This window comes from Entelurus aequoreus, linkage group LG27 (genome assembly GCF_033978785.1).
Source record: "Entelurus aequoreus isolate RoL-2023_Sb linkage group LG27, RoL_Eaeq_v1.1, whole genome shotgun sequence".
Taxonomy (NCBI): domain Eukaryota; kingdom Metazoa; phylum Chordata; class Actinopteri; order Syngnathiformes; family Syngnathidae; genus Entelurus; species Entelurus aequoreus.
In genome coordinates, this window is record NC_084757.1 from 34,593,612 (window position 1) to 34,621,525 (window position 27,914).

Genomic DNA, 27,914 nt, shown 5'->3' on the forward strand with positions numbered 1-27,914 from the left:
ATTCATTTATGATTGTTTATGAAAATATAACTATAGATGTCAACATTGTGTACGTGCTGAAATATTCATTTATGATTGTTTATGAAAATATAACTAGATGTCAACATTGTGTACGTGCTGAAATATTCATTTATGATTGTTTATCAAAATATAACTATAGATGTCAACATTGTGTACATGCTGAAATATTCATTTATGATTGTTTATTCAAATATAACTATAGATGTCAACATTGTGTATGTGCTGAAATATTCATTTATGATTGTTTATCAAAATATAACTATAGATGTCAACATTGTGTACGTGCTGAAAGATTCATTTATGATTGTTTATCAAAATATAACTAAAAATGTCAACATTGTGTACGTGCTGATTCATTTATGATAGTTCATCAAAATATAACTATGGATGTCAACATTGTGTACGTGCTGAAATATTAATTTATGATTGTTTATCAAAATATAACAAAAAATGTCAACATTGTGTACGTGCTGAAATATTCATTTATGATTGTTTATCAAAATATAACTATAGATGTCAACATTGTGTACGTGCTGAAATATTCATTTATGATTGTTTATTCAAATATAACTATAGATGTCAACATTGTGTATGTGCTGAAATATTCATTTATGATTGTTTATGAAAATATAACTGTAGATGTCAACATTGTGTACGTGCTGAAATATTCATTTATGATTGTTTATCAAAATATAACTATAGATGTCAACATTGTGTACGTGCTGATTCATTTATGATAGTTCATCAAAATATAACTATGGATGTCAACATTGTGTACTTGCTGAAATATTCATTTATGATTGTTTATCAAAATATAACTATAGATGTCAACATTGTGTACGTGCTGAAATATTCATTTATGATTGTTTATCAAAATATAACTATAGATGTCAACATTGTGTATGTGCTGAAATATTCATTTATGATTGTTTATCAAAATATAACTATAGATGTCAACATTGTGTACGTGCTGAAATATTCATATATGATTGTTTATCAAAATATAACTATAGATGTCGACATTGTGTACGTGCTGAAATATTCATTTATGATTGTTTATCAAAATATAACTATAGATGTCAACATTGTGTACGTGCTGATTCATTTATGATAGTTCATCAAAATATAACTATGGATGTCAATATTGTGTACTTGCTGAAATATTCATTTATGATTGTTTATCAAAATATAACTATAGATGTCAACATTGTGTACGTGCTGAAATATTCATTTATGATTGTTTATCAAAATATAACTATAGATGTCAACATTGTGTATGTGCTGAAATATTCATTTATGATTGTTTATCAAAATATAACTATAGATGTCAACATTGCGTACGTGCTGAAATATTCATATATGATTGTTTATCAAAATATAACTATAGATGTCGACATTGTGTACGTGCTGAAATATTCATTTATGATTGTTTATGAAAATATAACTAGATGTCAACATTGTGTACGTGCTGATTCATTTATGATAGTTCATCAAAATATAACTATGGATGTCAACATTGTGTACGTGCTGAAATATTCATTTATGATTGTTTATCAAAATATAACTATAGATGTCAACATTGCGTACGTGCTGAAATATTCATTTATGATTGTTTATCAAAATATAACTATAGATGTCAACATTGTGTACGTGCTGAAATATTCATTTATGATTGTTTATGAAAATATAACTATAGATGTCAACATTGTGTACGTGCTGAAATATTCATTTATGATTGTTTATCAAAATATAACTATAGATGTCAACATTGTGTACGTGCTGAAATATTCATTTATGATTGTTTATCAAAATATAACTATAGATGTCAACATTGTGTATGTGCTGAAATATTCATTTATGATTGTTTATGAAAATATAACTATAGATGTCAACATTGTGTACGTGCTGAAATATTCATTTATGATTGTTTATCAAAATATAACTATAGATGTCAACATTGTGTACGTGCTGAAATATTCATTTATGATTGTTTATCAAAATATAACTATAGATGTCAACATTGTGTATGTGCTGAAATATTCATTTATGATTGTTTATCAAAATATAACTATAGATGTCAACATTGCGTACGTGCTGAAATATTCATTTATGATTGTTTATCAAAATATAACTATAGATGTCAACATTGTGTACGTGCTGAAATATTCATTTATGATTGTTTATCAAAATATAACTATAGATGTCAACATTGTGTATGTGCTGAAATATTCATTTATGATTGTTTATCAAAATATAACTATAGATGTCAACATTGTGTACGTGCTGAAATATTCATTTATGATTGTTTATGAAAATATAACTATAGATGTCAACATTGTGTACGTGCTGAAATATTCATTTATGATTGTTTATGAAAATATAACTAGATGTCAACATTGTGTACGTGCTGAAATATTCATTTATGATTGTTTATCAAAATATAACTATAGATGTCAACATTGTGTACATGCTGAAATATTCATTTATGATTGTTTATTCAAATATAACTATAGATGTCAACATTGTGTATGTGCTGAAATATTCATTTATGATTGTTTATCAAAATATAACTATAGATGTCAACATTGTGTACGTGCTGAAAGATTCATTTATGATTGTTTATCAAAATATAACTAAAAATGTCAACATTGTGTACGTGCTGATTCATTTATGATAGTTCATCAAAATATAACTATGGATGTCAACATTGTGTACGTGCTGAAATATTAATTTATGATTGTTTATCAAAATATAACAAAAAATGTCAACATTGTGTACGTGCTGAAATATTCATTTATGATTGTTTATCAAAATATAACTATAGATGTCAACATTGTGTACGTGCTGAAATATTCATTTATGATTGTTTATTCAAATATAACTATAGATGTCAACATTGTGTATGTGCTGAAATATTCATTTATGATTGTTTATGAAAATATAACTGTAGATGTCAACATTGTGTACGTGCTGAAATATTCATTTATGATTGTTTATCAAAATATAACTATAGATGTCAACATTGTGTACGTGCTGATTCATTTATGATAGTTCATCAAAATATAACTATGGATGTCAACATTGTGTACTTGCTGAAATATTCATTTATGATTGTTTATCAAAATATAACTATAGATGTCAACATTGTGTACGTGCTGAAATATTCATTTATGATTGTTTATCAAAATATAACTATAGATGTCAACATTGTGTACGTGCTGAAATATTCATTTATGATTGTTTATCAAAATATAACTATAGATGTCAACATTGCGTATGTGCTGAAATATTCATTTATGATTGTTTATCAAAATATAACTATAGATGTCAACATTGCGTACGTGCTGAAATATTCATTTATGATTGTTTATCAAAATATAACTAAAAATGTCAACATTGTGTACGTGCTGAAATATTCATTTATGATTGTTTATCAAAATATAACTATAGATGTCAACATTGTGTATGTGCTGAAATATTCATTTATGATTGTTTATCAAAATATAACTATAGATGTCAACATTGTGTACGTGCTGAAATATTCATTTATGATTGTTTATGAAAATATAACTATAGATGTCAACATTGTGTACGTGCTGAAATATTCATTTATGATTGTTTATGAAAATATAACTAGATGTCAACATTGTGTACGTGCTGAAAGATTCATTTATGATTGTTTATCAAAATATAACTATAGATGTCAACATTGTGTACATGCTGAAATATTCATTTATGATTGTTTATTCAAATATAACTATAGATGTCAACATTGTGTATGTGCTGAAATATTCATTTATGATTGTTTATCAAAATATAACTATAGATGTCAACATTGTGTACGTGCTGAAAGATTCATTTATGATTGTTTATCAAAATATAACTAAAAATGTCAACATTGTGTACGTGCTGATTCATTTATGATAGTTCATCAAAATATAACTATGGATGTCAACATTGTGTACGTGCTGAAATATTAATTTATGATTGTTTATCAAAATATAACAAAAAATGTCAACATTGTGTACGTGCTGAAATATTAATTTATGATTGTTTATCAAAATATAACTATAGATGTCAACATTGTGTACGTGCTGAAATATTCATTTATGATTGTTTATTCAAATATAACTATAGATGTCAACATTGTGTATGTGCTGAAATATTCATTTATGATTGTTTATGAAAATATAACTGTAGATGTCAACATTGTGTACGTGCTGAAATATTCATTTATGATTGTTTATCAAAATATAACTATAGATGTCAACATTGTGTACGTGCTGATTCATTTATGATAGTTCATCAAAATATAACTATGGATGTCAACATTGTGTACGTGCTGAAATATTCATTTATGATTGTTTATCAAAATATAACTATAGATGTCAACATTGTGTACGTGCTGAAATATTCATTTATGATTGTTTATCAAAATATAACTATAGATGTCAACATTGTGTATGTGCTGAAATATTCATTTATGATTGTTTATCAAAATATAACTATAGATGTCAACATTGCGTACGTGCTGAAATATTCATTTATGATTGTTTATCAAAATATAACTATAGATGTCAACATTGTGTACGTGCTGAAATATTCATTTATGATTGTTTATGAAAATATAACTAGATGTCAACATTGTGTACGTGCTGAAATATTAATTTATGATTGTTTATCAAAATATAACTATAGATGTCAACATTGTGTACGTGCTGAAATATTCATTTATGATTGTTTATCAAAATATAACTATAGATGTCAACATTGTGTACGTGCTGAAATATTCATTTATGATTGTTTATCAAAATATAACTATAGATGTCAACATTGTTTACGTGCTGAAATATTCATTTATGATTGTTTATCAAAATATAACTATAGATGTCAACATTGTGTATGTGCTGAAATATTCATTTATGATTGTTTATCAAAATATAACTATAGATGTCAACATTGCGTACGTGCTGAAATATTCATTTATGATTGTTTATCAAAATATAACTATAGATGTCAACATTGTGTACGTGCTGAAATATTCATTTATGATTGTTTATCAAAATATAACTATAGATGTCAACATTGTGTATGTGCTGAAATATTCATTTATGATTGTTTATCAAAATATAACTATAGATGTCAACATTGTGTACGTGCTGAAATATTCATTTATGATTGTTTATGAAAATATAACTATAGATGTCAACATTGTGTACGTGCTGAAATATTCATTTATGATTGTTTATGAAAATATAACTAGATGTCAACATTGTGTACGTGCTGAAAGATTCATTTATGATTGTTTATCAAAATATAACTAAAAATGTCAACATTGTGTACGTGCTGATTCATTTATGATAGTTCATCAAAATATAACTATGGATGTCAACATTGTGTACGTGCTGAAATATTAATTTATGATTGTTTATCAAAATATAACAAAAAATGTCAACATTGTGTACGTGCTGAAATATTCATTTATGATTGTTTATCAAAATATAACTATAGATGTCAACATTGTGTACGTGCTGAAATATTCATTTATGATTGTTTATTCAAATATAACTATAGATGTCAACATTGTGTATGTGCTGAAATATTCATTTATGATTGTTTATGAAAATATAACTGTAGATGTCAACATTGTGTACGTGCTGAAATATTCATTTATGATTGTTTATCAAAATATAACTATAGATGTCAACATTGTGTACGTGCTGATTCATTTATGATAGTTCATCAAAATATAACTATGGATGTCAACATTGTGTACGTGCTGAAATATTCATTTATGATTGTTTATCAAAATATAACTATAGATGTCAACATTGTGTACGTGCTGAAATATTCATCAAAATATAACTATAGATGTCAACATTGTGTATGTGCTGAAATATTCATTTATGATTGTTTATCAAAATATAACTATAGATGTCAACATTGCGTACGTGCTGAAATATTCATTTATGATTGTTTATCAAAATATAACTATAGATGTCAACATTGTGTACGTGCTGAAATATTCATTTATGATTGTTTATGAAAATATAACTAGATGTCAACATTGTGTACGTGCTGAAATATTCATTTATGATTGTTTATCAAAATATAACTATAGATGTCAACATTGTGTACGTGCTGAAATATTCATTTATGATTGTTTATCAAAATATAACTATAGATGTCAACATTGTGTACGTGCTGAAATATTCATTTATGATTGTTTATCAAAATATAACTATACATGTCAACATTGTGTACGTGCTGAAATATTCATTTATGATTGTTTATCAAAATATAACTATAGATGTCAACATTGTGTATGTGCTGAAATATTCATTTATGATTGTTTATCAAAATATAACTATAGATGTCAACATTGCGTACGTGCTGAAAGATTCATTTATGATTGTTTATCAAAATATAACTATAGATGTCAACATTGTGTACGTGCTGAAATATTCATTTATGATTGTTTATCAAAATATAACTATAGATGTCAACATTGTGTATGTGCTGAAATATTCATTTATGATTGTTTATCAAAATATAACTATAGATGTCAACATTGTGTACGTGCTGAAATATTCATTTATGATTGTTTATGAAAATATAACTATAGATGTCAACATTGTGTACGTGCTGAAATATTCATTTATGATTGTTTATGAAAATATAACTAGATGTCAACATTGTGTACGTGCTGAAATATTCATTTATGATTGTTTATCAAAATATAACTATAGATGTCAACATTGTGTACATGCTGAAATATTCATTTATGATTGTTTATTCAAATATAACTATAGATGTCAACATTGTGTATGTGCTGAAATATTCATTTATGATTGTTTATCAAAATATAACTATAGATGTCAACATTGTGTACGTGCTGAAAGATTCATTTATGATTGTTTATCAAAATATAACTAAAAATGTCAACATTGTGTACGTGCTGATTCATTTATGATAGTTCATCAAAATATAACTATGGATGTCAACATTGTGTACGTGCTGAAATATTAATTTATGATTGTTTATCAAAATATAACAAAAAATGTCAACATTGTGTACGTGCTGAAATATTCATTTATGATTGTTTATCAAAATATAACTATAGATGTCAACATTGTGTACATGCTGAAATATTCATTTATGATTGTTTATTCAAATATAACTATAGATGTCAACATTGTGTATGTGCTGAAATATTCATTTATGATTGTTTATCAAAATATAACTATAGATGTCAACATTGTGTACGTGCTGAAATATTCATTTATGATTGTTTATCAAAATATAACTATAGATGTCAACATTGTGTACGTGCTGAAAGATTCATTTATGATTGTTTATCAAAATATAACTAAAAATGTCAACACTGTGTACGTGCTGATTCATTTATGATAGTTCATCAAAATATAACTATGGACGTCAACATTGTGTACGTGCTGAAAGATTCATTTATGATTGTTTATCAAAATATAACTAAAAATGTCAACATTGTGTACGTGCTGATTCATTTATGATAGTTCATCAAAATATAACTATGGATGTCAACATTGTGTACGTGCTGAAATATTCATTTATGATTGTTTATCAAAATATAACAAAAAATGTCAACATTGTGTACGTGCTGAAATATTCATTTATGATTGTTTATCAAAATATAACTATAGATGTCAACATTGTGTACGTGCTGAAAGATTCATTTATGATTGTTTATCAAAATACTTATAGATGTCAACATTGTGTACGTGCTGAAAGAGTCATTAATGATTGTTTATCAAAATATAACTAAAAATGTCAACATTGTGTACGTGCTGAAATATTCATTTATGATTGTTTATCAAAATATAACTATAGATGTCAACATTGTGTACGTGCTGAAATATTCATTTATGATTGTTGTCTACTCAGGTTTTGCTCACATTTGATTTCTTTATTTAGACTCGCAGAGTCGGTGCGTTTCCAAACAGTCGTATCAAACGTGTTAAGAAATACAAATAATATCAAGATAATACTTAAATGGTAAATATTAAACATTAAAAGTATATCAAACAAACCTTTAACGAAGTGTTCACTGCAAACTGGTGCATTATTCCACTCTGCTCCATTGGACTGGAGTGTGAGCTACTTTTGTCGTCGTCTTTCGTAAAATCTTGCACTCTTCCTCCCTTCTTGATCGCCTCTCGAGGAACTCTAAAGAAACGTTGATCTTTTTTGCGATTTCAACGATGCGTACAAACCAGAAACAACACAATGATAGGGCGTTGTTTCCTCGAGAAAAGCTAAATGGCGCCTCGTACCCATTGAGAACAGAGCTAGCTTGACCACCACGCGTATTTAATGGGCGGGACTTGAGCCAGAAGCTATTAGCAAGAAAATAATAGCCAGAAGCTAATAGCCAGAAGCTAATAGCCAGAAGCTAATAGCCAGAAGCTAATAGCCGGAAGCTAGTAACCAGAAGCTAATAGCCGGAAGCTAGTAACCGGAAGCTAAAAGCAGGAAGCTGATAGCTAGAAGCTAATAGCCGGAAGCTGATAGCTAGAAGCTAATAGCCAGAAGCTAGTAACCAGAAGCTAATAGCTAGAAGCTAATAGCCAGAAGCTAGTAACCAGAAGCTAATAGCTAGAAGCTAATAGCCCGAAGCTAGTAACCAGAAGCTAATCGCCAGAAGCTAATAGATAGAATCAAATAGCCGGAAGCTAACAGTCAGGAACTAATAGCCGGAAACTAATGGCTGGAAGCTAATAGCCCAAAGCTAATAGCCGGAAGCTAGTACTTGAAAGCTAATAGCCAGAAGCTAATAGCTGGAAGTTGATACCCGAAAATTAATAACCGAGAGCTAATGACCAGAAGCTAATAGCCGGAAGCTAATCACTGGAAGGTAATAGTCGAAACTAATAGCCGTAAGCTAATAGTTGAAAGCTGATAGCTAGAAGATAATAGCTGGAAGCTAGTAACCAGAAGCTAGTAACCAGTAGACTGACCATACGTCCTCTTTTCCCCGGACATGTCCTCTTTCGCGGAGCTGTCAGGGCGGAGTTTCTTAAATGCCTCAAATGTCCGCCATTTTGAGTTAGGGTTGCGTGTATTTTCAATGTACGTTCAGGGTTAAGAAGGGGTTTAAAAAAAACAAATTGTGCACGCAGCAGCATTGGTGAGGGAGGGGCAGAGAGAGAGAGAGAGAGAGAGAGAGAGAGAGAGAGAGAGAGAGAGAGAGAGAGAGAGAGAGAGAGAGAGAGAGAGAGAGAGAGAGAGAGAGAGAGAGAGAGAGAGAGAGAGAGAGAGAGAGAGAGAGAGAGAGAGTTAGAATAAACGCGCATGCGTCGCCAGGCTCTGCTTTTTATCCATAGATTTATCACATTTAATTTTTTATTATCCATAGCAGGGGTGTCAAAAGTGTGCCCCGGAGGCCATTTGCGGGCCACAGCTAATGTTTTAAAGGCCCACGGCACATTCTAAAAATACTATTAAAATAAACAAAAACATAACAGAAGTGAAATAAAAAAGCTTAAAGGTGAAATGTAATTTAGAAAAAGTTGCAATGTTGACGAAGAAAACAAAGCTGGGTTTTTTTCTTTCAAACTGTCATTGCTCAAAACATAATATTGAATCAAAATCAATGTTATTATGAATTATTGACCTATCAATAACATCAAATATTCCACTAAAAAAAATATTTTTGGTGGAAGATTTTGCATATTTTGTGTGTTTGCCATTAAAAACATAGTTTTGTTTGACAAAAAAGGGCGGAAAACAAACAAACAAAAAAACAACATAAAAAAAACAAAAACATTTAGAAATGAGGAATAGATGTGAAGTTGAGATTTAAATATAAAATGTATGTATGCCCTGGCACACCATTATCATCATTTCATGACCCAAGCAAAACACTTTTTACACTTTTATACTGAAATAAATACACCTACAACTTATTCAATAAAAACATAGAAAAAACTAGCAGCAGCGGTAAAGTTCAGATCCATGAAGGAAAGAAGAAAGTGAATGAATGTTTATAACTGAATACATTTACATATGCATACACATTTGTTTTCTTTATTTATTTTTATTTTTTTAATGAATTAAGTAACGATTATGACAACCTTTTTCCAAAACACAATATAGAATGTGAGATATAACAGGATAATGCATATCATTTGTTTTCAAAACGCATACAAAAAAGTGGGGCCCCAAAAATGTACTGTGGGACCCCATTTTTATGACTTGATGGGGTCCCATTTTGAAAATTCCTAGCGCCAACACTGCTGTCAACAGAGGAGAAAAAATGCTTTATTTAAATAAATATATTATTTATAAAGCAAGTTCGAGTATCATTGGCAAGTTTTCACCTAGTCCCGGCCTTGGCACGCATATATGTGTCCTCTTTTTGGGATTTCAGAATATGGTCAGCCTAGTAACCAGAAGCTGATAGCTAGAAGCTAATAGTCGGAAGCTAGTAACCAGAAGCTGATAGCTGGAAGCTGATAGCTAGAAGCTAATAGTCGGAAGCTAGTAACCAGAATCTAATAGCTGGAAGCTGATAGCTAGAAGCTAATAGCCGGAAGCTAATCGCCAGAAGCTAATAGCTGGAAGCTGATAGCCCAAAGCTAATAGATAGAATCTAATAGCCCGAAGCTAACAGATAGAATCTAATAGCCGGAAGCTAACAGTCAGAAGCTAATAGCCAGGAACTAATAGCCGGAAACTAATGGCCGGAAGCTAATAGCCCAAAGCTAGTTCCTGAAAGCTAATAGGCAGAAGCTAGTACCTGAAAGCTAATAGGCAGAAGCTAGTAACTGGAAGTTGATACCCGAAAACTAATAGCCGGAAGCTAATGACCAGAAGCTAATAGCCGGAAGCTAATAGCCATGAACTAATGAATTGATTAACGTGGACCCCGACTTAAACAAGTTGAAAAACGTATTCGGGTGTTACCATTTAGTGGTCAATTGTACGGAATGTGTACTGTACTGTGCAATCTACTAATACACGTCTGAATCAATCAATCAATCAATAATAGCCGGAAACTAATGGCTGGAAGCTAATAGCCCAAAGCTAATAGCCGGAAGCTTTGATTGATTGATTGAAACTTTTATTAGTAGATTGCACAGTACAGTACATATTCCGTACAATTGACCACTAAATGGTAACGCCTCAATAAGTTTTTCAACTTGTTTAAGTCGGGGTCCACGTTAATCAATTCATGGTAGCTAGTACCTGAAAGCTATTAGCCGGAAGCTAATGACCGGAAGCTAATAGCCGGAAGCTAATAGTTGGAAGCTACCAGATAGAATTTAATAGCCAAAAGCTAACAGCCAGAAGCTAATAGCTGGAAGCTGATCGCTAGAAGCTAATGGCCGGAAGCTAGTAACCAGAATCTAATAGCTGGATGCTGATCGCTAGAAGCTAATAGCCGGAAGCTAGTAACCAGAATCTAATAGCTGGATGCTGATCGCTAGAAGCTAATAGCCGGAAGCTAGTAACCAGAATCTAATAGCTGGATGCTGATCGCTAGAAGCTAATAGCCGGAAGCTAGTAACCAGAATCTAATAGCTGGAAGCTGACAGCTAGAAGCTAATAGATAGATTTTAATAGCCGGAAACTAACAGTCAGAAGCTAATAGCCAGGAACTAATAGCCGGACACTAATGGCCGGAAGCTAATAGCCGGAAGCTAATAGTGGGAAGCTAATAGCTGGATGTTAAAAGATAGAATCTAATAGCCAAAAGCTAACAGTCAGAAGCTAATAGCCAGACACTAATCACTGGACGGTAATAGTCGAAACTAATAGCCGTAAGCTAATAGTTGAAAGCTAATAGCTGGAATCTGATAGCTAGAAGTTAATAGCCGGAAGTTAGTAACCGGAAGCTAAAAGCAGGAAGCTGATAGCTAGAAGCCAATGGCCGGAAGCCAGTAACCAGAAGCTAATAGATATAATCTAATAGCCAGAAACTAACTGTCAGAAGCTAATCGCCAGAAGCTAATAGCTGGAAGCTAATAGCCAGGAACTAATAGCCGGAAACTAATGGCCGGAGGCTAATAGCCCAAAGCTAGTACCTGAAAGCTAATATCCAGAAGCTAGTAACTGGAAGTTGATACCCAAAAACTAATAGCTGGAAGCTAATGACCAGAAGCTAACAGCCGGAAGCTAATAGCCAGGAACTCATGAATTGATTAACGTGGACCCCGACTTAAACAAGTTGGAAAACTTATTCGGGTGTTACCATTTAGTGGTCAATTGTACAGAATATGTACTGTACTGTGCAATCTACTAATACAAGTCTCAATCAATCAATCAATCAATCAATCAATAATAGCCGTAAGCTAATAGTTGAAAGCTGATAGCTAGAACAGTGGTTCTTAACCTGGGTTCCATTGAACCCTAGGGGTTCGGTGAGTCGGCCTCGAGGGTTCGGCGGAGGTCCAAACCCACCCGACTCATCTTGTAAATAAAAACTTCTCCCTATCGGTACTGTGGATACCCCCAAACAATGTTCCCTCTAATCTGATTTGCAGGTGTGTCATTTGTTGCACCGTGTTGGTGTTGTTCTTTGAACGGTTCATTTTGTGCAGGCGTTCTGTGGGGTTCGGTACCTCCAGCAAGGTTAAGAACCACTGTTCTAGATTAAGAGCCACTGTTCTAGAAGCTGTGGACGATGAGACGCCACGAAGCCAAAATGTTCTGTTGTCGTTTGGACATGGGTGGAGCCAGTGTGAGGGGGCGTGGCCAGGAGGGCTTCATTTGCATATGATAACTCCGCCTCTCAACCAAAAAATTTTTTTTTTGGAGGAAGCCAAAAAGTGGCCTGAAAAAAAAAGAAAAAGAACCATCATCACATGTTGTGAAGTGTTTGGAAAAGTGAATAAAAAGAAGCACCATGTTTACTTCAAGTGCAGTACCCACCACCACCACTCGGGGCGCATGATGAATATTAATAATCAATCAATAATAGACCAGGGTCTTTTTTTTCCTCCAACAATGCAGATTTCAATCAATATTTGACTATTTTTCTCGTGTCCAAAGCCCAGCGCTTCTTTTATTATTAACAAGGGGGTTTCTGTGCAAAGTGAAAGTGAAAGTGAAAGTGATAACTGTGTGCCCCCTTTTCCCTAGAAGTCCCACCTTTGCGCCTCCTTGTGCTGCCCCTCCTCTCCCTGCTCCTTCCTCCTCTTCCGCTCCCTGATGACCTCCAGCAGCCGCTGGAACCTCACGTTCAACTCCTCCATCTTGTCCTCCTCCATCTTGTCCTCCTCCGCCCTCTCGTCCTCCTCCGCCCTCTCCTCCTCCGTGGTGGCCTCGCTCCTGCCGCCCTCGCTCCCCAGCGAGCTCAGCGACTCGGCGCGGGAGTCGCGCCCCTCGAACTGGTACGTCTGCAGCGAGTCGTAGGGCGGCTGCGAGGGGTCGGAGGTCACCCGGTCCAGGTGGAAGTGGAGCAGGTCCTCCACGCACGGCGGCGGGCGGGAGGTCCCCGAGAGCTCCGCCCCCGCCCCCGCGCCCCGCCCACCGCCGAGGCCAAAGGTGGCCCCGGAGACCGGGGGGGACGCCTCGTGGGAAGTGTTGCGCGGCTGCGACGGGGCCCCGCCCACTTTGAGCGAGCCCACAACGCTGTAAGAGTCGCTCTGAGGGAAACCAGGAAGTGTGGCGTTGGAGGCGGGGCTGATCGGCGTTTGATTGGACGACGAGCTGCCGGGGCTTTGGAAGGAAGACGCCGCCGGGTCAGAACCGCTCAGACTGGCAGGACCGCTTTGGAGCTGGGTCAGGGTCGTCTGCAGAACAAATATCACACACACGTAAACACGCTGCAGGACCGCTTGTATCGCACATGATATCGCACACAAGTAAAAACGCTGGAAAACGGCTTGTATCGCACATGATATCACACACATGTAAAAACGCTGGAAAACGGCTTGTATCGCACATGATATCACACACATGTAAACACTCTTTAGGACTGCTTGTATCGCGCATGATATCACGCACAAGTACAACTGCTGCAGGACTGCTTGTATCGCACATGATATTGCGCACAAGTAAACACGCTGCAGGACGGCTTATATCACATAATGATATCACACAAATAACAACACGCTGCAGGACTGCTTGTACCGCACATGATATCACACAAATAACAACACGCTGCAGGACTGCTTGTATCACACATGATATCGCACACAAGTAAAAACGCTGGAAAACGGCTTGTATCGCACATGATATCACACACATGTAAAAATGCTGGAAAACGGCTTGTATCGCACATGATATCACACACATGTAAACACTCCTTAGGACTGCTTGTATCGCACATGATATCACACACATGTAAACACTCTTTAGGACTGCTTGTATCGCACATGATATCACACACAAGTACAACTGCTGCAGGACTGCTTGTATCGCACATGATAATGCGCACAAGTAAACACGCTGCAGGACGGCTTATATCGCACATGGTATCACACAAATAACAACACGCTGCAGGACTGCTTGTATCGCGCATGATATCGCACACATGTAGACATGCTGCAGGACTGCTTGTATTGCACATGATATCGCACACAAGTAAACACACTGCAGGACCGCTTGTATCGCACATGATATCGCACACAAGTAGACATGCTGCAGGATTGCTTGTCTCGCACACGATGTCCGACACATGTAAACACGCTGCAGGACTGCAATTATTGCACATGATATCACACACAAGTAAACACACTGCAGGACTGTTTGTATCACACATGATATCGCACACAAGTAAAAACGCTGCAGGACCACTTGTATTGCACATGATGTCGCACACAAGTGAACACTCTGCAAGACCGCTTGTATCGCACATGATATCGCACACAAGTAAACACGCTGCAGGACTGCTTGTATCGTGCATGATACCGCACACAAGTAAACACGCTGCAGGACCGCTTGTATCGCACATGATATCGCACACAAGTAGACATACTGCAGGACTGCTTGTCTCGCACATGATGTCAGACAGAAATAAACACGCTGCAGGACTGCTTGTATCGCACGTGATGTCGCGCACAAGTAAACACGCTGCAGGACTGCTTGTATTGCACATGATATCGCACACAAGTAAACACGCCGCAGGACTGCTTGTATTGCACATGATATCGCACACAAATAGACATGCTGCATGACTGCTTGTATCGCACATAATATCACACACAAGTAATCACTCTTTAGGACTGCTTGTATCGCACATTATATCACACACAAGTAAACACTCTTTAAGACTGCTTGTATTGCACATGATATCACACACACAAGTAAACACTCTTTAGGAATGCTTGCATCACACATGATATCACACACAAGTAAACACTCTTTAGGGCTGCTTGTATTGCACATGAAATCACACACAAGTAATCACTCTTTAGGTCTGCTTGTATCGCACATTATATCACACACAAGTAAACACTCTTTAAGACTGCTTGTATTGCACATGATATCACACACACAAGTAAACATTCTTTAGGACTGCTTGTATCGCACATGATATCACACACAAGTAAACACTCTTTAGGAATGCTTGTATTGCACATGATATCACACACACAAGTAAACACTCTTTAAGACTGCTTGTATTGCACATGATATCACACACACAAGTAAACACTCTTTAGGGTTGCTTGTATTGCACATGATATCACACACACAAGTAAACACTCTATAAGACTGCTTGTATTGCACATGATATCACACACACACAAGTAAACACTCTTTAAGACTGCTTGTATTGCACATGATATCACACACACAAGTAAACACTCTTTAGGAATGCTTGTATTGCACATGATATCACACACACAAGTAAACACTCTTTAGGAATGCTTGCATCGCACATGATATCACACACAAGTAAACACTCTTTAGGGCTGCTTGTATTGCACATGAAATCACACAAGTAATTACTCTTTAGGTCTGCTTGCATCGCACATGATATCACACACAAGTAAACACTCTTTAAGACTGCTTGTATTGCACATGATATCACACACACAAGTAAACACTCTTTAGGAATGCTTGTATCGCACATGATATCACACACAAGTAAACACTCTTTAGGGCTGCTTGTATTGCACATGATATCACACACAAGTAATCACTCTTTAGGTCTGCTTGTATCGCACATGATTACACACACAAGTAATCACTCTTTAGGACTGCTTGTATCGCACATAATATCACACACAAGTAAACACTCTTTAGGACTGCTTGTATCGCACATAATATCACACACAAGTAAACACTCTTTAGGACCGCTTGTATTGCACGTGATGTCACACACAAGTAAACACTCTGCAGGACTGCTTGTATCGCACATGATATCACACACACAAGTAAACACTCTTTAGGAATGCTTGTATCTCACATGATATCACACACAAGTAAACACTCTTTAGGACTGCTTGTATCGCACATGATATCACACACAAGTAATCACTCTTTAGGTCTGCTTGTATCGCACACTATATCACACACAAGTAGACACTCTTTAGGACTGCTTGTATCGCACATAATATCACACACAAGTAAACACTCTTTAGCTCCGCTTGTATTGCACGTGATGTCACACACAAGTAAATACTCTGCAGGACTGCTTGTATCGCACATGATATCACACACAAGTAAACACTCTTTAGGACTGCTTGTATCGCACATGATATCACACACACAAGTAAACACTCTTTAGGACTGCTTGTATTGCACATGATATCACACACACAAGTAAACACTCTTTAGGAATGCTTGTATCGCACATGATATCACACACAAGTAAACACTCTTTAGGACTGCTTGTATCGCACATGATATCACACACTGCAATACACACACACACATATATATACAGTATATATACATATATATATATATATATATATATATATATATATATATATATATATATATATATATATATATATATATATATATATATATATATATTTGTATAAATAATATTATTAAATATTTAATTTATTCCTTTTTCACCTTAAAGTCCTGCAGCATGTTTGCAGTGGCTGAGGTCAAAGGTCACGTGGACCAAGTATGTTAACATGCAGTTCAGTGAGAATCCTGCGGGGGCAGCACACACACACACACACACACACACACACACACACACACACACACACACACACACACACACACACACACACACACACACACACACACACACACACACACACACACACACACACACACACACAACAAGTCCCTGGTCCTACCTTAACCAGGTTCTGGTTCTGCGTCACGTTGGCGGCGCGTCCTTCCTCGCTCGAAGTCCCGCCCTCGGTCTCAGGAGGGCGCCGCTGCGTCGCACCCAAGGCGACCCGGGCTCCGTAAGGGGGCGCCGCCGTTTGTTGGCGCCGAGTCAGCTGACCGAGCGGCACGCCGGCCTCCATCGGGCCAACATGGCGGTCAGCGAGCGCGGGCAGCGTGTGGAGGCTGTAGCACAGGCGGCCGTAGAGTGGGTGGTGCTGAGGGTCCAGGCCCGGGTGGAGGCTGTAGGTTCTGGGCCGCGGCGCCGTCTGCAGCGTGTGCCATCTGAGGTCACAAACTAGTGTCAGCGCCGCCCGCCATCTTGTTTCCCCCCCCACGAGCTCACATGTCACTGGCGTGCTGAATCCTGTGCATGCTCTGCAGCGCCGTGATGTCAAAGGCCGCCGTGTCCGCCTCGCCGCCGCCCTCGTCGTCGTAGGAGATGATGTTCTCCCGCACGTCATCGTCCTCGCAGGCCGAGCGGGCGTCTCGCTGGCGACGGCGCAGCAACAGCGAGAGCGCGCACGCCACTGCGGGGCAAGAGAAGCGCGGCGTGACCTCATCGCAAACTGACATCAAGACAACAAAGACGTACCCAGCAGGGTAGTGACGCAGGCCAGCGCCGCCATGGAGGCCACCAGGCTGAGGACCAGCGAGGGCGAGGCGGAGGGCGCCGGGCGACACACCGCCCGCCTCTCCCAGCGCCGCTCGCTCGCCTCCGCCTCCGTCCGCATGCCCCCCCGCAGACACGGGCACACGCTCACCGTCACCGTGCCCGTGCTGGCCAGGCCAGAGGCGGCGTCGCGCAGCACCACCGGCACCCGGAGCGTCGCCGGCGAGGAGGAGTGGGGGGGGAGGGGCTCCAGGGCCGAGCGCAGCACCAGGCTCGCCGTCACGCCTGACAAGCACAGAGGACAAGATGGAGCGCCGCGTCCACGCCGCTCGCCGCTCCCTTACCTCCGCTCTCCCTGATGGACACCTTGAGGGCGGAGCTTGACTCCGGGGCGATGCTGAAGTGGACCGGGCCGTCCTGGTCCCCCGGGTCCCGGTCCACCGCTCGCAAAACCTGGATGACCTGCGGGGCGCACAGGTCATGTGACTCAGAGGATGAGAAATTAACCATCTTCTGAGACACAGCTGGCAACCCAGAATCTTTCACTCTTTTTTCACAAGGAAACTACCTTCTTACACACACCTGGCAACCCAGCATCTTTCACCTTTCACTCTTCTGTCACATGGCAACCACCTTCTGAGGGACACCTGGCAACCCAGCATCTTTCACTCTTTTTTCACAAGGAAACCACCTTCTTACACACACCTGGCAACCCAGCATCTTTCACCTTTCACTCTTCTGTCACATGGCAACCACCTTCTGAGGGACACCTGGCAACCCAGCATCTTTCACTCTTCTGTCACATGGCAACCACTTTCTGAGGGACACCTGGCAACCCAGCATCTTTCACTCTTCTGTCACATGGCAACCACCTTCTGACGCACACCTGGCAACCCAGAATCTTTCACTCTTCTGTCGCATGGCAACCACCTTCTGACACACCTGGCAACCCAGCATCATTCACTCTTCTGTCACAAGGCAACCACCTTCTGACACACACCTGGCAACCCAGAATCTTTCATTCTTCTGTCACAAGGCAACCACCTCCTGATGCACACCTGGCAACCCAGCATCTTTCACTCTTCTGTCACATGGCAACCACCTTCTGACGCACACCTGGCAACCCAGAACTCTTCTGTCGCATGGCAACCACCTCCTGATGCACACCTGGCAACCCAGAATCTTTCACTCTTCTGTCGCATGGCAACCACCTTCTGACACACCTGGCAACCCAGCATCATTCACTCTTCTGTCACAAGGCAACCACCTTCTGACACACACCTGGCAACCCAGAATCTTTCATTCTTCTGTCACAAGGCAACCACCTCCTGATGCACACCTGGCAACCCAGCATCTTTCACTCTTCTGTCACATGGCAACCACCTTCTGACACACACCTGGCAACCCAGAATCTTTCACTCTTCTGCCGCATGGCAACCACCTCCTGACACACACCTGGCAACCCAGCATCTTTCACTCTTCTGCCACAAGGCAACCACCTTCTGACGCACACCTGGCAACCCAGCATCTTTCACTCTTCTGTCACAAGGCAACCACCTCCTGATGCACACCTGGCAACCCAGCATCTTTCACTCTTCTGTCACATGGCAACCACCTTCTGACGCACACCTGGCAACCCAGAACTCTTCTGTCGCATGGCAACCACCTCCTGATGCACACCTGGCAACCCAGAATCTTTCACTCTTCTGTCGCATGGCAACCACCTTCTGACACACCTGGCAACCCAGCATCATTCACTCTTCTGTCACAAGGCAACCACCTTCTGACACACACCTGGCAACCCAGAATCTTTCATTCTTCTGTCACAAGGCAACCACCTCCTGATGCACACCTGGCAACCCAGCATCTTTCACTCTTCTGTCACATGGCAACCACCTTCTGACACACACCTGGCAACCCAGAATCTTTCACTCTTCTGCCGCATGGCAACCACCTCCTGACACACACCTGGCAACCCAGCATCTTTCACTCTTCTGCCACAAGGCAACCACCTTCTGACGCACACCTGGCAACCCAGCATCTTTCACTCTTCTGTCACATGGCAACCACCTTCTGACACACACCTGGCAACCCAGAATCTTTCACTCTTCTGCCGCATGGCAACCACCTCCTGACGCACACCTGGCAACCCAGCATCTTTCACTCTTCTGCCACAAGGCAACCACCTTCTGACGCACACCTGGCAACCCAGCATCTTTCACTCTTCTACCACAAAGCAACCACCTTCTGACGCACACCTGGCAACCCAGCATCTGATGCGATGCAGTCACTGAAGCGCAGGAAAACACAAACTTCTCTCCAGCACACACTTCTTTAGAGGGAGTTATTTCCTCGCCTTTGTCGCCAAAGTGCTCGCTCACGTGTGCTCTCTTTTATGTGCTGACGCCATCATCCATCAAAGCTCCCATATGTGGAATCAAACCTGGAATCACCCAGAAGTTTGGCGACAAGAGGCAAGGAAAAACCTGTGCCAGATCCTCCCACCACTTTTTACAACTAGAGGGAGCACACGTCATGTGACTTGGAGAATGACGACATCACTCTTGGGGTGTGTGTGTGTGTGTGTGTGTGTGTGTGTGTGTGTGTGTGTGTGTGTGTGTGTGTGTGTGTGTGTGTGTGTGTGCAGGCAGTGCAAGTCCTCATGAAGTGAAGAAAAGCAAACAACTGCACATGAGCCAGCATGTCGGCCACAGAGGCAAGGAAACAACTTCACCCAGAGTGGCCTTGTTTTGTCAAAGAAGGTTTCATGAATGAATGAATTCAGTTTTATGAATAAATGACTTCCATTTTATGAAAAAATGTATGTAGTTTTATTAATAAATTAATTTTGTTTTATGAATAAATGAATTCAGCTTAATGACTGATGGAATTTTGTTTTATGAATGAATGAATTAATTCTATTTTATGAATAAACGAATTCCATTTTATGAATGAATCAATTCAGTTTTAGGAATAAATGAGTTTGTTTGATGAATAAATGAATTTACTTCATGAATAAATGAATTCAGTTTTATGAACACATTAATTGTGTTTAATGAATGAATTCAGTTTTATGACTAAATGAATGAATGAATTCTGTTTTATGAATACATTAATTCAGTTTTATGAATAAATGAATTCCATTTCATGAATGAATGAATTCAGTTTTATGAATAAATGAATTCCATTTCATGAATGAATGAATTCAGTGTTACGAATAAATGAATTTGTTTTATAAACAAATTAATTTGCTTTATGAATAAATGAATTCAGTTTTAGGAATACATTTATTGTGTTTAATGAATGAATTAATTCAGTTTTATGACTAAATGAATTTAGTTTTATGAATGAATGAATTCTGTTTTGTGAGTGAATGAATTCTGTTTTAAGAATAAATAAATTAAGTTTTAGGAATGAATGACTTGTTTTATGAATAAATGAATTCAGTTTTATGAATACATGAATTGTGTTTTATGAATGAATGAATTAATTTTTATGAACAAATTAATTTTCTTTATGGATAAATGAATTCAGTTTTTTGAATGAGTGAATTTTGTTTTATGATTAAATAAATTCAGTGTTATTAATACATGAATTCAGTTTTATGAATACATTAAATCAGTTCTATGCACGAATGAATTCAGTTTTATGAATAAATTAATATTGTTTTAAGCATAAATGAATTCAGTTTTAAGAATGAATGACTTGTTTTGTGAATAAATGAATTCAGTTTTATGAATACATGAATTGTGTTTTATGAATTAATAAATACATGTTTATGAACAAATGAATTTGCTTTATGAATAAATTAATTCAGTTTTATGAATAAATGACTTTTGTTTTATGACTAAATGAATTCAGTGTTATTAATACATGAATTCAGTTTTATGAATACATTAAATCAGTTCTACGAACAAATTAATTTTTATGAATTCAGTTTTATGAATACATTAATTGTGTTTAATGAACAAATTCAGTTTTATGATTACATTCATTTTGTTTTATGAATGAATGAATTACGTTTCATGAATGAATGAATTCAGTTTTATGAATAAATGAATTCCATTTCATGAATGAATGAATTCAGTGTTAGGAATAAATGAATTTGTTTTATAAACAAATGAATTTGCTTTATGAATAAATTAATTCAGTTTTAGGAATACATTTATTGTGTTTAATGAATGAATTAATTCAGTTTTATGACTAAATGAATTTAGTTTTATGAATGAATGAATTCTGTTTTGTGAATGAATGAATTCTGTTTTAAGAATAAATAAATTAAGTTTTAGGAATGAATGACTTGTTTTATGAATAAATGAATTCAGTTTTATGAATACATGAATTGTGTTTTATGAATGAATGAATGAATTTTTATGAACAAATGAATTTTTTTTATGAATAAATGAATTCAGTTTTTTGAATGAGTGAATTTTGTTTTATGATTAAATAGATTCAGTGTTATTAATACATGAATTCAGTTTTATGAATACATTAAATCAGTTCTATGAACGAATTAATTCAGTTTTATGAATAAATTAATATTGTTTTAAGCATAAAGGAATTCAGTTTTAAGAATGAATGACTTGTTTTGTGAATCAATGAATTCAGTTTTATGAATACATTAATTGTGTTTTATGAATTAATTAATAAATGTTTGTGAACAAATGAATTTGCTTTATGAATAAATTAATTCAGCTTTATGAATAAATGAATTTTGTTTTATGACTAAATTAATTCAGTGTTATTAATACATGAATTCAGTTTTATGAATACATTAAATCAGTTCTACAAACAAATTAATTTTTATGAATTCAGTTTTATGAATACATTAATTGTGTTTAATGAACAAATTCAGTTTTATGATTAAATTCATTTTGTTTTATGAATGAATGAATTACGTTTTATGAATGAGTGAATTCAGTTTTATGAATAAATGAATTCCATTTCATGAATGAATGAATTCAGTGTTAGGAATAAATGAATTTGTTTTATAAACAAATGAATTTGCTTTATGAATAAATGAATTCAGTTTTAGTAATACATTTGTGTTTAATGAATGAATTAATTCAGTTTTATGACTAAATGAATTTAGTTTTATGAATGAATGAATTCTGTTTTGTGTATGAATGAATTCTGTTTTAAGAATAAATAAATTAAGTTTTAGGAATGAATGACTTGTTTTATGAATAAATTAATTCAGTTTTATGAATACATGAATTGTGTTTTATGAATGAATGAATTAATTTTTATGAACAAATGAATTTTCTTTATGAATAAATGAATTCAGTTTTATGAATGAGTGAATTTTGTTTTATGATTAAATACATTCAGTGTTATTAATACATGAATTCAGTTTTATGAATACATTAAATCAGTTCTATGAACAAATTAATTCAGTTTTCTGAACGAATGAATTCAGTTTTATGAATAAATTAATATTGTTTTAAGCATAAATGAATTCAGTTTTAAGAATGAATGACTTGTTTTGTGAATAAATGAATTCAGTTTTATGAATACATGAATTGTGTTTTATGAATTAATTAATAAATGTTTATGAACAAATGAATTTGCTTTATGAATTAATTAATTCAGTTTTATGAATAAATGAATTTTGTTTTATGACCAAATGAATTCAGTGTTATTAATACATGAATTCAGTTTTATGAATACATTAAATCAGTTCTACGAACAAATTAATTTTTATGAATTCAGTTTTATGAATACATTAATTGTGTTTAATGAACAAATTCAGTTTTATGATTAAATTCATTTTGTTTTATGAATGAATTAATTACGTTTCATGAATGAATGAATTCAGTTTTATGAATAAATTAATTCCATTTCATGAATGAATGAATTCAGTGTTAGGAATAAATGAATTTGTTTTATAAACAAATGAATTTGCTTTATGAATAAATGAATTCAGTTTTAGGAATACATTTATTGTGTTTAATGAATGAATTTATTCAGTTTTATGACTAAATGAATTTAGTTTTATGAATGAATGAATTCTGTTTTGTGAATGAATGAATTCTGTTTTAAGAATGAATAAATTAAGTTTTAGGAATGAATGACTTGTTTTATGAATAAATGAATTCAGTTTTATGAATACATGAATTGTGTTTTATGAATGAATTAATTAATTTTTATGAACAAATGAATTTTCTTTATGAATAAATGAATTCAGTTTTATGAATGAGTGAATTTTGTTTTATGATTAAATAAATTCAGTGTTATTAATACATGAATTCAGTTTTATGAATACATTAAATCAGTTCTATGAACAAATTAATTCCGTTTTCTGAACGAATGAATTCAGTTTTATGAATAAATTAATATTGTTTTAAGCATAAATGAATTCAGTTTTAAGAATGAATGACTTGTTTTGTGAATAAATGAATTCAGTTTTATGATACATGAATTGTGTTTTATGAATTAATAAATGTTTATGAACAAATGAATTTGCTTTATGAATAAATGAATTCAGTTTTATGAATAAATGAATTGTGTTTTATGAATAAATGAATTCAGTTTTATGAATAAATGAATTGTGTTTTATGACTAAATGAATTCAGTGTTATTAATACATGAATTCAGTTTTATGAATACATTAAATCAGTTCTACGAACAAATTAATTTTTATGAATTCAGTTTTATGAATACATTAATTGTGTTTAATGAACAAATTCAGTTTTATGATTAAATTCATTTTGTTTTATGAATGAATTAATTAGTACGTTTCATGAATGAATGAATTCAGTTTTATGAATAAATTAATTCCATTTCATGAATGAATGAATTCAGTGTTAGAATAAATTAATTTGTTTTATAAACAAATGAATTTGCTTTATGAATAAATGAATTCAGTTTTAGGAATACATTTATTGTGTTTAATGAATGAATTAATTCAGTTTTATGACTAAATGAATTTAGTTTTATGAATGAATGAATTCTGTTTTGTGAATGAATGAATTCTGTTTTAAGAATGAATAAATTAAGTTTTAGGAATGAATGACTTGTTTTATGAATAAATGAATTCAGTTTTATGAATACATGAATTGTGTTTTATGAATGAATTAATTTTTATGAACAAATGAATTTTCTTTATGAATAAATGAATTCAGTTTTATGAATGAGTGAATTTTGTTTTATGATTAAATAAATTCAGTGTTATTAATACATGAATTCAGTTTTATGAATACATTAAATCAGTTCTATGAACAAATTAATTCCGTTTTCTGAACGAATGAATTCAGTTTTATGAATAAATTAATATTGCTTTAAGCATAAATGAATTCAGTTTTAAGAATGAATGACTTGTTTTGTGAATAAATGAATTCACTTTTATGAATACATGAATTTTGTTTTATGACCAAATGAATTCAGTGTTATTAATACATGAATTCAGTTTTATGAATACATTAAATCAGTTCTACGAACAAATTAATTTTTATGAATTCAGTTTTATGAATACATTAATTGTGTTTAATGAACAAATTCAGTTTTATGATTAAATTCATTTTGTTTTATGAATGAGTGAATTCAGTTTTATGAATAAATGAATTGGTTGTATGAATGAGTGAAATGAAATCAAGAAATGAACAGCGACCTGTCCGGCGGCGGAGGAGTCGCACACCGACGTTCTGTACTCTCTGTCCAACTCCGGCGCGTTGTCGTTCTGGTCCAGCGTTTCCACGGCAACCACCACCCTGGACGCCAGGTCGGGGTTGTCTGGAAACAAAATGGAGACGTGGATGGTTCCCGCCTCACTCGGCGCCCGAGGCGACGCACCTCTCTGCGTGGCGATGGCGGTGATGTTGTGCCAGCGCTCCCGCTCGCGGTCCAGCTCGGCCACGGCGCTGATGACGCCCGTGTCGGAGGCGATGCGGAACAGCGCCTCCGGGTCCGACTGAGGGTCGATGGAGTACCTGCGGGGCGGAGGCGGGGTGAGGACGGGCGGCGAGCGAGCGCGGGCGGCGTGACACGTACCTGACGTTGGCGCTCTGGCCCGTGTCGGGGTCCACGGCGTGCACCCGGCCCACCGCGCAGACGGGGGGGCAGTTCTCCGACACGTCCAGGTGGTAGCGGGCCTGGGAGAAGCGGGGCGGCTCGTCGGCGTTCAGAACCATCACGCGCACCACGGCCTGGTCCTTGAAGGGGCCTCTCTGCAGGTAGCGAGCGTCCACCACCGGGTTGCTCACCTCCACCGTGAAGGAGTAGGAGTTACGGCTCTCGTAGTCCAGCAGCTCCATAACGAAACTACCGTGAGTATTCCCTGCTGGCACACCTCATCGTCTCGCTCACCTTGTTCAGCACGATGACCGCCTCGCGCTCCCGCCCGCTCACGTTGAAGGTCTGCGCCTCCTCCGTGTCCATGATGCTGAACTCCAGCAGCGCGTTCTCGCCCACGTCGGCGTCGGTGGCGGTGAGGCGACCCACCTCCACGCCCGGAGCCGCCAGCTCCGACACGGAGAAAGACCACGCGCCTGCGGGTAAGCATCGTCACAACCATAATATATATACACATACATTTATATAGATATGTCAATATATACGTTAGGTCAGAAAAAACACAGAGGTTATATCATCCTGACAAGCCTGTTTTGCTAGTTTCCCTGAAAGTTTCCCAAAAGCACATTGGTGGCTCTCGGTCTCCGTTCTAATTCATCCCAAAAGGGGTTCTATCGGGTTCAGGTCAGGACTCTGTGCAGGCCAGTCAAGTTCATCCACACCAGACTCTCTCTTTATGGAACCTTGCTTTGTGCACTGGTGCACAGTCATGTTGGAAGAGGAAGGGGCCTGCTCCAAACTGTTACCCACAAAACAACCCCTCCATCATAATTCCTCCTCCACCAAATTTCACTTTAACGCAGTCCCAAATGTACCGTAGGCGTGATCCATCAGTCCAGAGAAGGCGTCTCCACTGCTCTAGAGTCCAGTGGTGACGTGCTTTACACCACATTGGACTTGGTGATGTATGGCTTAGACACAGCCGCTCGGCCATGGAAACCCATTCCATGAAGCTCTCTGCGTACTGTACGTGGGCTAATTGGAAGGTCACATGAAGTTTGGAGCTCTGTAGCAACTGACTGTGCAGAAAGTCTTTGCACTATGCTGACCTCTCTGTCAGTTTACTTGGTGGCCTACCACTTGGTGGCTGAGTTGCTGTTGTTCCCAAACTCTTCACTTTTCTTATAATTAAGCCGAGTTGACTTTGGAATATTTAGGAGCGAGGACATTTCAGGACTGGATGTGTTGCACGGGTGGCATCCTATGACAGTTCCACGCTGGAAATCACTGAGAGCGGCCCATTCTTTCACAAATGTTTGTAGAAACTGTCTCCATGCCTAAGTGCTTGATTTTATACACCTGTGATTAGTGATTAGGACACCTGATTGTCATTATTTGGATGGGTGGGCAAATACTTTTGGCAATATATATATATATATATATATATATATATATATATATATATATATATATATATATATATATATATATATATATATATATATATATATATATATATATATATATATATATATATATATATATATATATATATATATATATATATACATACACATACACACACATATATATATATATATATATAAAACACATAGGCTATATCATCCCTACAAGCCTGTTTCGCAGATTTCCACACTACCCCGGTATTGAGCACTGTATAATGGATAAACCACAGAAACCTCGACTATATATATATATATATATATATATATATATATATATATATATATATATATATATATATATATATATATATATATATATATATATATATATATATATATATATATATAATAAATAATTACACACAAACATATATATTCATAATTATCTACATTTGAATTTTTTTTTATTTTTTATGTTTTATTATATACTATACATATATATATAAAATAAAACATAAAAACTATTATAAATGTATACATAAAACATAAAAAAATATTAAATGAAAAAAGTATATATA

At 36.0% G+C, this 27,914-nt stretch overlaps 2 protein-coding genes across 5 annotated transcripts in view; both read right to left on the reverse strand.

Moving 5' to 3' along the window:
• LOC133644358 (actin remodeling regulator NHS-like) overlaps positions 1–9,179 on the reverse strand; it is a 172,220-nt gene extending 163,041 nt beyond the window's left edge. For 2 of the 4 annotated variants that reach the window (XM_062038773.1, XM_062038769.1), the window contains exons 1-2: positions 9,018–9,179; positions 8,091–8,226 (exon numbers count right to left, since the gene is read on the reverse strand). The gene's annotated coding sequence lies outside the window, so the exon portion shown is untranslated. Of the gene's footprint in view, positions 1–8,090; positions 8,487–9,017 lie in introns of those variants that run through there. The other 2 variants (XM_062038771.1, XM_062038770.1) reach the window with 2 other exon arrangements.
• A 3,171-nt stretch (positions 9,180–12,350) lies between these two features.
• Positions 12,351–27,914, reverse strand: part of LOC133644628 (cadherin-24-like) — a 35,486-nt gene continuing 19,922 nt past the window's right edge. The window contains exons 5-13 of the mRNA XM_062039286.1: positions 26,225–26,406; positions 25,910–26,166; positions 25,712–25,848; positions 25,530–25,651; positions 18,265–18,382; positions 17,903–18,205; positions 17,654–17,837; positions 17,274–17,592; positions 12,351–13,796 (exon numbers count right to left, since the gene is read on the reverse strand). Coding sequence (XP_061895270.1) covers positions 13,140–13,796; positions 17,274–17,592; positions 17,654–17,837; positions 17,903–18,205; positions 18,265–18,382; positions 25,530–25,651; positions 25,712–25,848; positions 25,910–26,166; positions 26,225–26,406 — 2,279 coding nt within the window. The 3' untranslated portion in view covers positions 12,351–13,139. The remainder of the gene's footprint in view (positions 13,797–17,273; positions 17,593–17,653; positions 17,838–17,902; positions 18,206–18,264; positions 18,383–25,529; positions 25,652–25,711; positions 25,849–25,909; positions 26,167–26,224; positions 26,407–27,914) is intronic.